At 53.7% G+C, this 15,052-nt stretch overlaps 1 protein-coding gene across 1 annotated transcript; it reads right to left on the minus strand.

The window, feature by feature from the left end:
* Window positions 1-823: 823 nt before the first annotated feature.
* FAM43A (family with sequence similarity 43 member A) lies at window positions 824-5,065 on the minus strand. Its single transcript, XM_005309996.4, has one exon. It carries the CDS (start codon window positions 4,833-4,835, stop codon window positions 3,750-3,752), a length of 1,086 nt encoding a protein of 361 aa, XP_005310053.1. The 5' UTR covers window positions 4,836-5,065; the 3' UTR covers window positions 824-3,749.
* Window positions 5,066-15,052: the final 9,987 nt, after the last annotated feature.

Consider the following 15,052-nt stretch of genomic DNA (forward strand, 5'->3'; position numbering starts at 1 on the left):
CCCTGGCAGTCACTGAAGAGCTAAGCAGGTGCAGACTCCTGTCTGAGGCAGGAACAGCCTCCTAGCCCTGTGACTGTGTCCAGTACTTGGAGCCCCCTGCTCACCCCAGGCCTTCCAAGTGTCATCCCAGGGGCTAGGTACATTCCTTTGATCTGCTTAGAGATCCTGGCAAATTAGCCCATGCACAGTGGACTCCAACGCTCCCAGGGCTGTATGTGCACAGCAAAATAATGAGCCGCTCAGGCTGTTATGCCAACCAGGTCTAGAAAAAGGGGCCAGCTCTTCCTTCCCTCCCCCCGCCCTTCTTCCAGGGATGCTCCTTCAAACCTGCTGGGTGGGAAACGCGCCCACCTCCTCACCGTGCCTGCACTCCAACTCACTCCCGCTCAGGAACCCTCAGCCCAGAGGAGGCGTTCAGCAAATCTACACACACAGCTCGCTTCTTTGCTCCAGTCACAAGTGAGGTTTTAATAAATCCGGTTAAAATGCTTTAATGAGCTTGTTTTAACACAGGCAAAATAACAAACTGGGGCCTTCTGTCTAGTGCAAATGATTCCTGGGCACACAGGGGGCCTGCTCCTGCTCCCAGTGAAACCAGATCAGTGGGAGCCCTTCCATCCAGGTCAGCGGGAACTGGGTCGTGCCTCTGGTGCTGCTAGCCTTGCAGAGTGGATTTGCTTCCACAGCAGCGGTAGCATTGCCCAGTATGTGATTAAAAGGTTTCCCTATTGCCGCAGACGCACAAGCTGTTCTTCAGAGGGGAGAGGAGCTGATGGCCTGAAACGCACTGAAGCAAACACAGATTATGTAAAAGTAAACATGATTTTATCATTCCCTGCAGTTGGTGTTTGGATGGCGGGTAAATCAGGCTATTAACGAGCTCTCTTCAACCAGCATTCCTTAGTACAGACCTAATAAGAAACAGATTCTTATTGCTTTAACAGGGCAAAGCCCATCATCTTTCTCTCCTCTCTCAGGCTGTTGAGAAGGGGCGGGGAGCCGGAGATGGATATATTTTATGGGGAGTCCTTTGTTTATTTTGTGATTTGCCATTGACAGGACAGGAGCCCCCAGCAGAGGATGAGTGTCTAGGGTTATGTTTAAGAAATTTGGAATGAATCAATACAAAATTATTCTCCCTGATTTTTCACTTCATGCCCCACGAATCTCTTCCTGCAGTGGTGTCCTCCCTGGGAGAGAGAGATTTGAAGTGGAGCCTCCATGTCAGATTTCAAAGAGGCATTCTCAAAAGTATTTGGATGCCCTTGTAATTCAGAGCCGCCCCTCCCCCCTGAAAGCAGCTGTCAGGAGTGAAGGGCCCACAACCCCGCCCCGAATTCCCTAAATTTTAAACAGTTTCACCCCAGATTTCTCTCTCTGGAAGTACGGTCCAAGCCCTGCAGTCCTCACTCAGGCAGCACTCCGAGGAAATTAAATGCAGGAGTTTTGCCTGACTAAGGGCTGCAGGATTGGGCCTTAAGGGATATGTAGCTCCAAATAATCTTATCCAATTATGTTCAAATACCTTTAAAAATCATTTAAATTAGTTGCATATTGGACAATCCATCTAGGGTGACCAGATAGCAAATGTGAACAATCAGGACGGGGTGGGGGGGGGGGGGGGGAAATAAGAGCCTATATAAGACAAAGCCCTGAATATCGGGACTGTCCCTATGAAATCAGGACATCTGGTCACCTTAAATCAATCAGCACACACCATCCCTTAGCGACGGAAACTCGTTCAACTACCACATCTGCAGTCGCTCTCCCTCTCTCCATCATTAAAAATCATCTCTTCCTGCACAAACAAGGCTCACCAGATCTCCTTCGTAGGACTGGCTCATTTCAAGGCCCTTTTAAAAACCTCTCACTAGTGTGGCTAAGGATTTTGCACTGTGTTTTAACCAGGTATTAATAGTCTCACAGCCTGGCTCCTGGCACATGGATTTCAGACTGTACCCAGCAGTTTATGGGCATGGACACTGCCAGCCTGCTCCTCTAATCACTGGCCTTTCTGCATTTGCCTCAGTTAGGGCACAGTCACCGTGGAAAATATTTATACATGGGAAATGTCTTACTAATTAACCTTTTAATTGATACCTTCACTCTGGGACAAATGACACCAGGAAGATCTCTCCTACCTTGGGAGCTGCTGCTTACAAACAGATTTACAGCTAAAAATAACCCAGCAGTCCTGGAGGGATCTGGCTAATTGACTTCGCTGCTTATCTCCTGGTAGCTTACGAAATCTGCAAGGGTTTGGGGGATCAGGGGAGGGATCGCAGCAGCCTGAAACCGGAGCCTAAACAAGGGACAGCTGTGTGGAATTTACAACAACAAAACATTCTGCAAGCTCAGGGGACGTTGCCCAGGTTAGCACTGCTGACCAGTTAGAGCTCCACTTTGGTTCCTCTGATCTGTTAGACCCCCGTGGGTTGGAGCATCCTGCTAATCTGTCCCTCCCATCCCCACCCTGCTGAGTTTAGGAGGGGACACAGAGCAAACATGGATAAAGTGCCTCCCACATACAACAGATTGATGCCAGCCAGAGTGACAAGTCTTCAAACAAGCTAGAAACATCTCTTAAACCTTCTGCATTAAAGCTATCAGGAGAAGCCATCTTTGCAGATATCAGACCTTATACACATTCCCATTATTAGCATGTTTTAAAATACTGGGCATGGGCAGGTAAAGCGCACATCAGAGTGCGTTCTATGACAGTGCATTGCCTTAGCTGACACCTCCTAACTGCCTTTCTACACTCCAACATACTAAAGCTATACTGAAAACTGGTCTGATTTTGGAGTTTATTCTTCCCCCCTGCTCTTTACAAGAAAAGACACAAGAGATGCCAAATTGCCATACCCGGTCCAGTTCTGTTAAATTATTGTCATCTTTATTATCTCCACTTGTGTGCAAACGGAAACGGTGGTGTCCTTAAAAATAACAAAATGTATTCGACATACATTTTTTCCATATGTACAAGTGAACATCCACACTTACATTTTTCTTTTGCATAGCAAAAGATATAGAACATTGAGATAGGAGAACATGGGATCAGGTACAAAAAAAAAAGGCTAAAAAAATTTCACAACAGTGCAAAAATATCTTACACAACAGCATGGAATGGAACAATTTTTTTAAAATATATAAAAAGGAAGAAAACTCCCTCTCAGATATTAAATTTTTCATTGTAAACAAAACGCAACATCTCTCCCTCAAGACAGCTGTTTGGAGAATTTGGCAGATCTTCAGGGGTCTCTGGTCAACAACCCAAAACTCATGCACCGAGACAGCCAAACTGTTCCTGTCCTACTTGAAAACGAACAAATATTTTTTAACAAGAGGTGGAAACTGCCAATGAAACGGAGACGCTGCTCCTGTGCCATGATCCCTGGCGAACTGGGACAGGGGCCAAGCGAGCCCGGCCCCTGCCCAGTGACAGACCCCCAGGGACTCTCATCTTGTGGGCGCACAGGGTTGTGTAAAGCATTGCACATATCTCCCCTGGACTTGTACAAAGGCTGCCCTTTGCCTCTCTGTTTTCCTGCCTCCCCGGGGCTGCGGACCCGGCCGCCCAGAGGCCCCCGCAGCGTCCCGTGCAGCCCCGCCGTCCCCCAGGCAGGCAGGCAGTACCGGTGCACGGGGAAGGGCAGGGAGCCCGGCGCGTCCGCTGGCGGCTTCTCGGAGCGATCAAGGTTCAGCCAGAGCCCCGCTGGGGCGCAGGCGGTGTCCCCCGGCCGCGGGGCTCAGCCGGTCTCCGGCTCCTGGCCGCCCCCCTCCTCCTGGCCGTTGCAGGGCGCGGCGCCCCCGTCCTGGCCGCTGCTCTCGATGGAGGACTCGCTGCCGGTGCTCTCCCCGGACAGCAGCCGGGTGACGCGCAGGTCGGCCCGCAGCGCCTGCAGGTCGTTACCGATGCTGAGCTCGCCCAGGTCGCTGATGAGCTGGGTCAGCTCCGGCCCGTCCAGGCGGCCGGGGCCCGCCCGCAGCAGCAGCGGGGCGCCGCCGGGCGCCTCCAGGATGTCCTCGCACTCGAAGTGCCGGGCGCGCTCCTCCTGCGCCTCGCCCAGCAGGTCCTCGGTGATGGAGCCCAGCTTGGGCGCGCTGCGGCTGCGCTCCACCGGCGGCTTGTAGCAGCCGCGCCCGGGCAGCAGCTTGCGCAGCGGCACCAGCGGGATGCTCTGCTCCCCGACCAGCTGCTGCTGCTGGTGCCGCGCGTCGTCGCGCTTCTTCAGGCGGCGGAACTCGGCCAGCGCCGCGGCCGAGGTCTGGTAGAGCAGCAGCGCCATGGCCCGCGCCTTCTCGGGCCGGGAGACCAGCACGGCGTGGCAGCGCAGCATCACCGCCTTGTGCTTCAGCTCGTGCCGGTAGATCCAGGCGAAGACGCGGGGCAGGCGCGGGTCGGCCACGCAGTAGGTGACGCGGTGCAGCAGGTAGAGGTGGCCCGGCCGGCGCGGGGCCCGCTCCTCGGCGTGCGCCATGCGGATGCCCTGCGCGCCGATGGTCAGCTTCATCTTAGCGCCCTGCCGGCCGGCCTCGCTCTTGGCCCAGATCTTGCCCACGGCCAGGTCGGTGCAGCCCTCGCCCTTGGCCTGCAGCGTGGCCGCGTTGCCCAGGTACAGCACCGTGTACGTGGGGTCCTCGCTGGTGACGCGGAACTTGCGCCGCTTGGAGCGGAACATGCTGCCCACGCGGTGCAGCGCGCCCTCGGGGCAGGCGCGGGCCAGCGAGCCGAGCGCGGAGCAGTGCAGCCTCACCGCGTAGCCCTTGGGCTTGCTGGGCTGCCGCGGCTCCTCCGCCAGCAGCTCGAACTTGTTCCGCCGCCACGGCAGCATCTCCCCGCCAGCCCGCCCGCGGGCCCCGCGCAGCGCACGGCCCGGGCCAGGCGCGCAGGGGCGGGCGGCCAGGGCGCTCCGCCGGGCAGAGCCGCGCTCAGTCACCGGCCGGCCGGGCGCGCATCCCCCGGGAAAGGCGCCGCCGCTCCGCGCCCTTGCCTCCCGCCTGGCATCCTGGCCGGGCGGGCCGGGGCCGCTGCGCCGCAGATATAGGCTGGCGCCAGGCAGGGGCGGCGCTGGCGAGGGGCGGAGAGGAGCAGGGGGAGGAGAGCGGCGCCGCGTCTGCAGCCGCCCGCCCGCCCGCCCGCCCTCCCCGCGACTCCGGGCCCGGCCCGGCCAGGGCAGCGACAGGCCGGGCTGAGCGGCGCTCTCCGGGGCGCGGATCTCCCGGCGGTTCCGCCGGAGCCAAGTCCCGGTTAACGGGGCCGCGCCGGGGCGCGTCCGCGCGGGGGGCGCCCCGATCCATTCACATCCCCGGGGAGCCGGCCCGCCCGGCGGGTGCTTAGCTCCGGCTTAGCCTCGGAGGGGGGTTTTACCTGCTGTCCCGTGCCATGGGCAGGGCCTTTGGCTGAGGGCTGGCACTCCTGTGGGGACTAAGGGAGGGGTGTGAATGGGATTGACACGTGCGGTCAGGCCAGTTGGGGGTGGGACCTCCTCCAGCGGGGGCTGCTCGTGCCAGACCCAGTTCTGACAGTGGCTCGGTCATTTGCAGCTTGATTCAACACTAATCCCATTCCACAGCCCTGGCCTGCAGCTGTGTGTGGGAGGGGGGGGCGCTCCTGCACCCCGGCTGGGACCGCCAGCCCTGAGCCAGCAGCCGGCTTCAAGAACACGCCATGCAGCTATGCAGTCAGCCGTCTGCCTACTGAGTTCTGGGAGGTGGGCAAGGCCCCTCCCTGCCCAGTCGAAGGGGTGGAACAACTTTGGGCAGGCATGAGGTCATAGGGGTAAGTAGGGAACCAGAGGGGGACACCGAGCAGAGAACCCTGGACAGCGCCCGCTGCTCCTCGAAGGTGTCTAGGGAGCCAGTGGACGTGGCCCAGAGGAACTCTGCCCAGAGACGTGACCTAAGGGAGGATCAGAAATCGGCCCCACAGTCACAGAACACCTCCTCGTCTAGCTTCCTGCTCCTGGTTTTATAGATGGCCACTTTGGGCAGCGCCAGGAGGGGGCTGATGAGGAGGTCTCATGACTTCGTGGGGCCCGGATGGGGTGTGCGTGGATCAGGAGGGTGGGGACAGTGCAGCCAGGACCTACGAACGAGGTTCTGGAGGAGCCGGAAAAGGGGCTGCGACCTGGCGCACTCCAGGTAGATGTGTGCCAGGGTCTCCCTACACCACAGATGGGGAGGGAGGTGAGCTGCGCCGAGTACAGGCCCGTGCTCACGGCTCCATGAGGGAGCCACCAGCTGATAGCAGCCAGCCTGCCGTGTGAGCCTGCCCTGTGACCCTGTCGTGTGAGCCTGCCCCGGGAGCCTGCCCCGGGAGCCTGCCCTGGGAGCCTGCCCCCTCAGTTGCATTGATCTGTGGGGTCGGAAGAACTCCACTGAGCATGTTCAGGATGTCCGGCTGATGCGCTCTGTGAGAAGGGGAGCTGCCGGCTGCAGCAGAGGACGGCTGCCTGGATAAATCATAAATAAGGGATGGATGGAGAATGTTCCCGCACCGAGAGAGATCAGGCCCTTCTTTGGGCACTCCCGGAGGGAGGGGGTTTCTCCCCACCTAATGTGGCTGCTTTGGCAGCGTGAGCGTTGGCTTTATGCCTGCCCCCAAGGAACTCCAGTTCAAAACGTTTTCCTGGAAGAAGGTGCTGCCCTCCGAGTCTTATGCCCCAGGCTTCCCCCCCTTGCAGTCTACTGAGTTCACAGGCTGGGTGGCAGGAATGGCCCTTAAATGGGTCGTAAAAATGGCTACAGAGCTGAGCTGCTCCCAGCGCCAGGCTGGGAATTCAGGGCTGGGCTCAGTCTGTCTGGATGTGGGCACAGGGATGCACCTGTGCCACTGGCTGCTCCACAGGATGGCTGCTCTCCGCAGCAGGAAGGAGGCCGTGCACTGCTGCCACTGACTGATGAAAAGGACTTCCCCACTCTTCCTTCTCCCCCTGGCCACCTTCCCCCAGGGGCTGGCTCTGCCCACAGGAATGGAAAGATCTGTTTGAGACAGCAGGCGACCTTAACACTGAGTCACTAACTACCTTCTGACCACAGGCAAAGCAGTGCAGCTGGGACTGAGTAAGCCATGTTTGAACAGTGTTTCAGAGTCCAGGGAAGGGAAGCTACCAGGCCACAGACCAACAGGCATCACTTGTAACTAGGGCTGTCAAGCGATTAAAAAAATTAATTGTGATTAATCACGCTGTTAAAAAATAATAGAATGCCATTTATGTACATATTTTTGGATGTTTTCCACATTTTCAAATATATTGATTTCAATTACAACACAGAATACAAAGTGTGCAGTGCTCACTTTATTTTTTATTACAAATATTTGCATTGTAAAAAAGAAACAGTATTTCAATTCACTTCATACAAGTACTGTAGTGCAATCTCTTTATCATGAAAGTTGAACTTACAAATGTAGAATTATGTACAACAAATAACTTCATTCAAAAATAAAACAATGTAAAACTTTAGCGCCTACAAGTCCACTTAGTCCTACTTCATAGAATCATAGAATATTAGGGTTGGAAGGGACCTCAGGAGGTCATCTAGTCCAACCCCCTGCTCAAAGCAGGACCAATTCCCAATTAAATCATCCCAGCCAGGGCTTGGTCAAGCCTGACCTTACAAACCTCTAAGGAAGGAGATTCCACCACCTCCCTAGGTAACCCATTCCAGTGCTTCACCACCCTCCTAGAGAAAAAGTTTTTCCTAATATCCAACCTAAACCTCCCCCACTGCAACTTGAGACCATTGCTCCTTGTTCTGTCATCTGCCACCACTGAGAACAGCCGAGCTCCATCCTCTTTGGAACCCCGTTTCAGGTAGTTGAAAGCAGCTATCAAATACCCCCTCACTCTTCTCTTTTGCAGACTAAACAATCCCAGTTCCCTCAGCCTCTCCTCATAAGTCATGTGCTCCAGCCCCCTAATCATTTTTGTTGCCCTCCGCTGGACACTTTCCAATTTTTCCACCTTTTTCTTGTAGTGTGGGGCCCAAAACAGCCAGTCGCTCAGACAAACAAGTTTGTTTACATTTGCAGGAGATAATGCTGCCCGCTTGTTTACAATATCATCTGAAAGTGAGAACAGGTGTTCACATGGCACTGTTTTAACTGGCATTGCAAGATATTTATGTGCCAGATGCGCTAAAGATTCACATGTCCCTTCATGCTTCAACCACCATTCCAGAGGACATGCATCCATGCTGACGACAGGTTCTGCTCAACAATAATCCAAAGCAGTGCAGAACGACGCATGTTCATTTTCATCATCTGAGTCAGATGCCACCTACAGAAGATTGATTTTCTTTTTTGGTGGTTTGTTTTCTGTAGTTTCCGCATCAGAGCGTTGCTCTTTTAAGACTTCTGAAAGCATGCTTCACCCCTCGTCCCTCTCAAATTTTGGACGGCATTTCAGATTCTTAAACCTTAGGTCGAGTGCTGTACCTATCTTTAGAAATCTCACATTGGTACCTTCTTTGCGTTTTGTCAAATCTGCAGCAAAAGTGTTCTTAAAATGAACAATATGTGCTGAGTCATCATCCAAGACTGCTAGAACATGAACTATATGGCAGAATGCAGATAAAACAGAGCAGGAGACATACAATTCTCCCCCAAGGAGTTCAGTCACAAATTTAATTAACACATTGTTTTTTTAACGAGTGTCATCAGCATGGAGGCATGTTCTCTGGAATGGTGGCCAAAGCATGAAGGGGCATATGAATGTTTAGCATATCTGGCACGTAAATACCTTGCAATGCCAGCTACAAAGTGCCATGAGAATGCCTGTTCTCACTTTCAGGTGACCTTGTAAATAAGAAGAGGGCAGCATTATCTCCTGTAAATGTAAACAAACTTGTTTGTCTGAGCGATTGGCTGCAGAGGAAGTAGGACTGCGTGGACTTGTTGGCTCTGAAGTTTTACATTGTTTTGTTTTTGAGTGCAGTTATGTAACAAAAAAATCTACATTTGTAAGTTGCGCTTTAACGACAAAGAGATTGCACTACAGTACGTGTATGAGGTGAATTGAAAAATACTATTTCTGTTTGTCATTTTTACAGTGCAAATATTTGTAATAAGAATAATATAAAGGGAGCACTGTACACTTTGTATTCTGTATTGTAATTGAAATCAATATATTTGAAAATGTAGAAAAACATCCAAAATATTTAATAAATGTCAATTGGTATTCTATTGATCAATAGTGCGATTAAAACTGCGATTAATTGCGATTAATTTTTTGAGTTAATCGCGAGTTAACTGCAATTAATTGACAGCCCTGCTTGTAACATTAGTGGGCTGACCGTGTTCACAAACTGCTGGAGCGAAGACGTTCAAAGGAGATGGGCCAAAATATTTACCTAAGGGAGTTTGCAACCGGCCCAGGTGTCCCAGGAAATATTTTCTGTGTGGTTTGGAAGTGTTTAGTCGAGTGTGTTGGAACTGATTGGCTTTCATTTGCCCCCCTTCAGCTTCTACTGAAGTCAACTGGGGTGTTTCCATAAACTTCAGTGGGGGTTGAATTGGGCTTGAACTGTCTCAGTGTGTGCCCAGTTCTGCTGCACTTAAGCAACTCCCAGTGACTCAGTGGCTGTGAGATCAGGGCCTGCATTGTGTTGTTAGAACAGTCATTAAATCTGCCCAAGTAGTAATCATCATCATCATTATTGTAGGTAGCGCTTACCTACAACCTTTCATCCAAAGCTGTCTAAGTGCTGTACAGGCATCACCTAATTAATGCTCCGCACCAAGGAGAGGAGTGAGTGCACTGAGGTGCAGCGGCCTCACCAGTGCGGGGATGTGGCCGGTATCTGAGATTCCCTCAATAGACTTTTTTTCAAAATAAAAATAATACTAAACTTCTAAGGCAGCTCCAGGGACCCATCCTCAGGGGAGGCCATCCAACGTGGAGTCTGGTTCTGTGGGTCGCTGCACACTCCTGCGGTTTTTCCATAGGTCCCCAGGCCCCGCATGGGAGGGCAAACCCGGTGAGTTAAAGATGGCACATCACAGTGGATTCTCTTGTTACTGTGGCTTAACATCTCAGTCCTCTAATGTTGTTTTAATAGATTTGGCTAATGCACCCCTCAGATCAGAAGTCCTGCAGCAAGGGAAAATGCGATTATGTATGAGTAATGCTTTGTTTCTTATTTCTATGCAGCAGCATGATTACAAGCTGTATTCTAACTTTTTGCTTGGGCTACACACACATATAGACAGAGAGAGATCGTTGTAGATGTTTGGTTCATCTCTGTATGTATCATGGAGTAGTTACCGGTTTTCATGTTATGCATCAAATCCCCAGATAGAAAAACAGCCTTTGGCAGAAAATAGCAGCTCACCGTTCTTTAGATACATGCACCACAAAAAGGGGAGCAATGTGAACTCATCAAACAGAAAACACGTGCGTATGGTTAACTCATTTGCCAAACAATGGATGGAGTTTGGTTTACCTTAAAACAAATCTAAAGCCAGTCTCTTTTTTGTGACACTGCGCCATCTACCCGATTCTATTGGAACTGCAGGTACCCCAGCAGGTACCCCATTACTGATGTGAAAAGTATTAAACTAAAGCAGGGGTGGGCAAACTATGGCCCCGGGGCCGCATCCGGCCCGTCAGACCTTTTAATCCGGCCCTCGATCTCCCACCGGGGAGCGGGGTCAGGGGCTTGCCCTGCTCCATGCGTGCTGTGGCTCCCGGAAGCAGCGGCATGTCCCTTCTCCGGCTCCTACACATGGGGCAGCCAGGGGGCTCCGCACGCTGCCCCCGCCCCAAGTGCCGGCTCTGAAGCTCCTGCCGCCAAGGGGGGACATGCCACTGCTTCCAGGAGCTGCTTGAGATTAGCGCCGCCCGGAGCCTGCACCGCTGACATCCTCCCACGACCCATCCCCCTGCTCCAGCCCTGATCCCCCTCCTGCCTTCTGAACCCCTCAGTTCCAGGCTGGAACACCCTCCTGCACCCCAAACCCCTCAGCCCCAGCCCCACCCCAGAGCTCAGACCCCAGGCTGGAGCCCTCACCCCTCCCTGCACTCCAACCCTCTGCCCCAGCCCTGATCCCACTTCCGCACCCTGAACTCCTCCTTTCTTGCCCCACTCCAGAGCCTGCACCTCCAGCTGGAGCCCTCACCCCCTCCTGCACCCCAACCCCCAATTTTGCGAGCATTCATGGTCCGCCATACAATTTCCATACCCAGATGTGGCCCTCAGGCCAAAAAGTTTCCGACCCCCGAACTAAAGTGTACTTTCATTATATGTCTATATTTAAAAAAAAAATGTAAAGTGCTCTGGCCCCTGGACACTTCTTGGCCTACAGCGCGGGGTTATAAACTGGGCACAGTGTATGGGGGGGTCGTTTGGGGGCTAGTACCAATAGCCCATTGCACTGGCTGTACAGAGCCCCACTCACCGGTCAGGATCCCAGAGCACCTTCAAAGCATTAATCCAGTTTTGCAGGATCCCTGGGGGCTTAGTATTATTACTCCCTGTTTCCCAGGTAGGGAAACTGAAACACAGCGGTTCAAGGCCTGCTTGTATGCGGCCCTGCGCACGCTGGGCCTGACCCAGCAATGCACTGCAGTATGTGCGTAGCTCCATTTAAGTCAACGGGGTTCTTCGTGCTCAGCACTGTGCAGAACTGAGTCCTAAATAAGGGTCACACCATGGGCCAGTGGCAGAGCAGGGTAGGGAACCCAGGTGTCCTGACTCCCACCCCCATGTTCTAAGACCCAGCCCATCCTCCCTCTCCCTTGGTGGTAGTATTCCCTCTGGCTAGGTAGGTATTTGTCTCTCTGTGCTCCTGCCTGACCCAATGGAGGCCGGATCAGGGTGTTCCTTGGGCTCCCTTGTGGGTTCCCACTGTCCACCGTTTGTCACCGAAATCCCTCTCTCTGGGCACGGATGCTGAGCTTTTGTCTGCCCATGTCTTGGCCAATAAGAGGTGCTTGTGCCACCCTGCAGCCCACCAGCCCAAGGGCATTGTCACACAGGGGCACTGGCAGCTCGTTTAGTACACATCTAATCAACATGGCTGGGACTGGCAGTAATTAAAGAGATTGGTTTCTACCTGCAGCCCACTGTGTCCATTCATGCCAATGGGATTTGCCCCTGAAGTGAACAGAATCACATTCCCGCACAGTCCAGCGGGGAACAGCTGGCACTAAAATCCAGCCAGGCGTTCTGATGGCGCCCGACAGCCCTGGCCGCAGCCTTTGCTCGTGGTCTGACCTCACCTTTCGCCTTGCTAGACGGGCATCCAGCAGGGCTGCTGCCTTCCCAACCCTGGTCAAACCTGCTGTGGAAATCAGGCTCCACCCCGGCATCAGATTGCCTCCCCCAGCCCATAGGAGTTCTCCTTCGACGCCCACCACGAGATCACGCCTGCGGGGTCCTTGGTCTGGCCCAGATAACTGCCATTTCTTCGCTGGGAAACAGCCCTGGCTGAAGGTGAATGGCAAAAATCTAACCTGCATCCACAGCACAGAATTGCCGCCGTGGTGGAGATTCTTGGCAGCGGGGCAGAAAGGGACCGGTGTGAGTGGAGGTGCGCAGCAGAGGGCCCTCCCCAGCCCCAGCAGTCTGGCGTGGGAGCAAGCGGTGCTGCTGCCTTTGCCACACCCTTGCTGTGGAAGAAGGTTTCTGGCTCCCGTGCGCTCAGGACGTCACGTTCAGATCCGTGTGTTTAAATCCCTTCCAAACGCCAAATGGACATGGTCCTGCTTCTCCCCCAGATTGACGAGACCCTGATAGCCCTTGAGACCTGACCCAGCCTGTACTTCAGTCATGGAATAAACCCCCATTTACTGAAAATCACCTGCCTCTGCACAGGCAGCCTCAGCGCTTTCATGAGCCGTGGGACCATGTCTCCCTAATGTCCCAACCCGCTCCCTCTGCAGACAGCACAGCCCTCTGCTCCACCCTCCTTCCCGCTGCCTCTGCTCCCTTCTTGCTGATTTCTGCCTTCCCACAGTAGAGCCTCTGCTAGGCCCGCAGGAAAGCCAGTGGAAACGCTCTCAGTGACTTCAGTGGGACTGAAGTAACTGCTGTGTTCAGGAAATGAGACTGGCCAGGTAAGGCCAGGGCTGGTGCAGCTGGTGCTGCTGGGCTGAAGTGGGGACTAACCCACACACCAGGACCGGCTCCAGGGTTTTTGCCGCCCCAAGCAGAAAAAAAAAAAAAAAAAAAAAAGCCGCGATCGCGATCAGCTCTACTGCCACAGCTTCAGTCTTCGGCGGCAATTCTGCGGCTGGTCCTTCGCTCCGAGAAGGAGTGAGGGACCCGCCGCCGAATTGCCGCCAAAGACCCGGACGTGCCGCCCCTCTCCGTTGGCCGCCCCAAGCACCTGCTTGCGGGGCTGGTGCCTGGAGCCGGCCCTGCCACACACGCTAGTCGTGGGGCCATCTGGTTATTGCATTGTGTGGCGCTAGCCCAGACAAAGCAGTGAATAGCAGGTAACCAGGCTGGCTTCTGGTCTGCAGGAAACATCAACATCTGCTCAAGGGAAAAGGGCAAAACCGAGATGGAGAGAGGCTGCATTTCTCCGGTGGTATTTTCACAACCACTTGCAAATGAAGCTACTCAGGGGATTGCCTGGCTCTGGGGATAGCTGGTCAGAAGAGTTCTTCCAGCTGAACGGTTTTCTGTGGAAAACGCTGGTTTGACTAAAGTGAAATGTCTCAGGGAACATATCGACTTCATCCCAGTGGTTAACAAAAAACTGCTGCACATTTCAATAAGGTTGAAGCACTTTGTTTCAGTTTTATAATTTCGGCATTTCATATCATCCTCAAAATGCTAACGCTGAAGCAAAGCACCTCGATAAAGTAGTTTTGATATTTTGAAAATGAAAATGTTCTGGAGGTTTGGGGTCAGGTTAGAAATTTCGACTCTTTGTCCCACTTCAGGATGAAGGGAAAGTTCCCACCGCCTGGAAATTCCGAGCTGCTACCAGGGCCCCTCTGACCTCCAGGCCGCTGGTCCCGCTGCAGCCCCAGTCTGCAGTGCCGAACAGTGTTTCCAGCTGACGGCTGATCAGTGCTAGCATGGAATGAGTCAGCTGGGCTTCTGGGTAAAATGAAACCATTTAATACTCTGGGGGAAAGAGTGTCCTGGGATTTGTTAGTGCCGGATTTAACCCTCCTGTGGGAGCAGGTTTTATTAAACACCGAGTACAGCACAAGATGAAGACTCCAGGCCTGCGAGGAGCTGCCACCCTACAGCTCCCGGGGACTGACACGGAGCCAGAGCTGCTTAATGCTCTCCAGATGAGGCCTGGCGTTTGCAGACAGGAGCGCTGACTATGGGAGGGTGGTGGGTGGGTAGTAGGGCATTCACTGGAGCAGGCCACCCTGTGCAATGACTGCGTCTCTTGGGAGTGGATGGGCCTCAGGGCCGTTTAAAATCACACCCAGCAAATAGGACTGAGGAGTTACTGTCACTGTGTTGTGAAACTACCACTCAGGCCAGTGACAGCTCTGTGGGCTGAAGGCCAGACACCTCGGCTTCCACTCCCAGCTCCTCCACTGGCTTCACTTCAAAAATCGAGAGTCTTTGTCCTGATCTGGGACGAGAGGAAGTTTCAAAATGTCGAATTTCCCCCAGAATGGAAATTCTGACTTGTGACCAGCTGTGCTCAGGGGGCTGTGTGGCCTAGGCCATGTCCTGCTGTTGTACATACAGCCTGTGGCACACCCAGGGGTGCTGCTGTGGTATGTACTGTCTCTGGGCACACCCAGGGGTGCTGCTGTGGCACATACAGACTGTGGCACACACAGGGTGCAGTTGTGGTACATACAGACTGTGGCACACACAGGGGTGCTGTTATCGTATGTACAGTCTCTGGGACACACCCCGGGCTGCTGTTTTGTTATGCACAGTCTCTGGGACACACCCAGGGGTGCAGTTGTGGCATACAGCCTGTGGCAGACACAGGGTGCGGTTGTGGTACATACAGCCTGTGGCAGACACAGGGGTGCGGATGTGGTATATACAATCTCTGGGGCACATGACTGCGCTGTTTTATAAGATCAGATACTGTCTGTGAGGTTTGCTGCTCGCATCC

The sequence above is a fragment of the Chrysemys picta genome, chromosome 9 (genome assembly GCF_011386835.1).
Source record: "Chrysemys picta bellii isolate R12L10 chromosome 9, ASM1138683v2, whole genome shotgun sequence".
NCBI lineage: Eukaryota > Metazoa > Chordata > Testudines > Emydidae > Chrysemys > Chrysemys picta.

Bases quoted from the DNA above. Each gene is read 5' to 3' on its own strand.
- FAM43A (XM_005309996.4), bottom strand. From the start codon at position 4,835: ATGCTGCCGTGGCGGCGGAACAAGTTCGAGCTGCTGGCGGAGGAGCCG.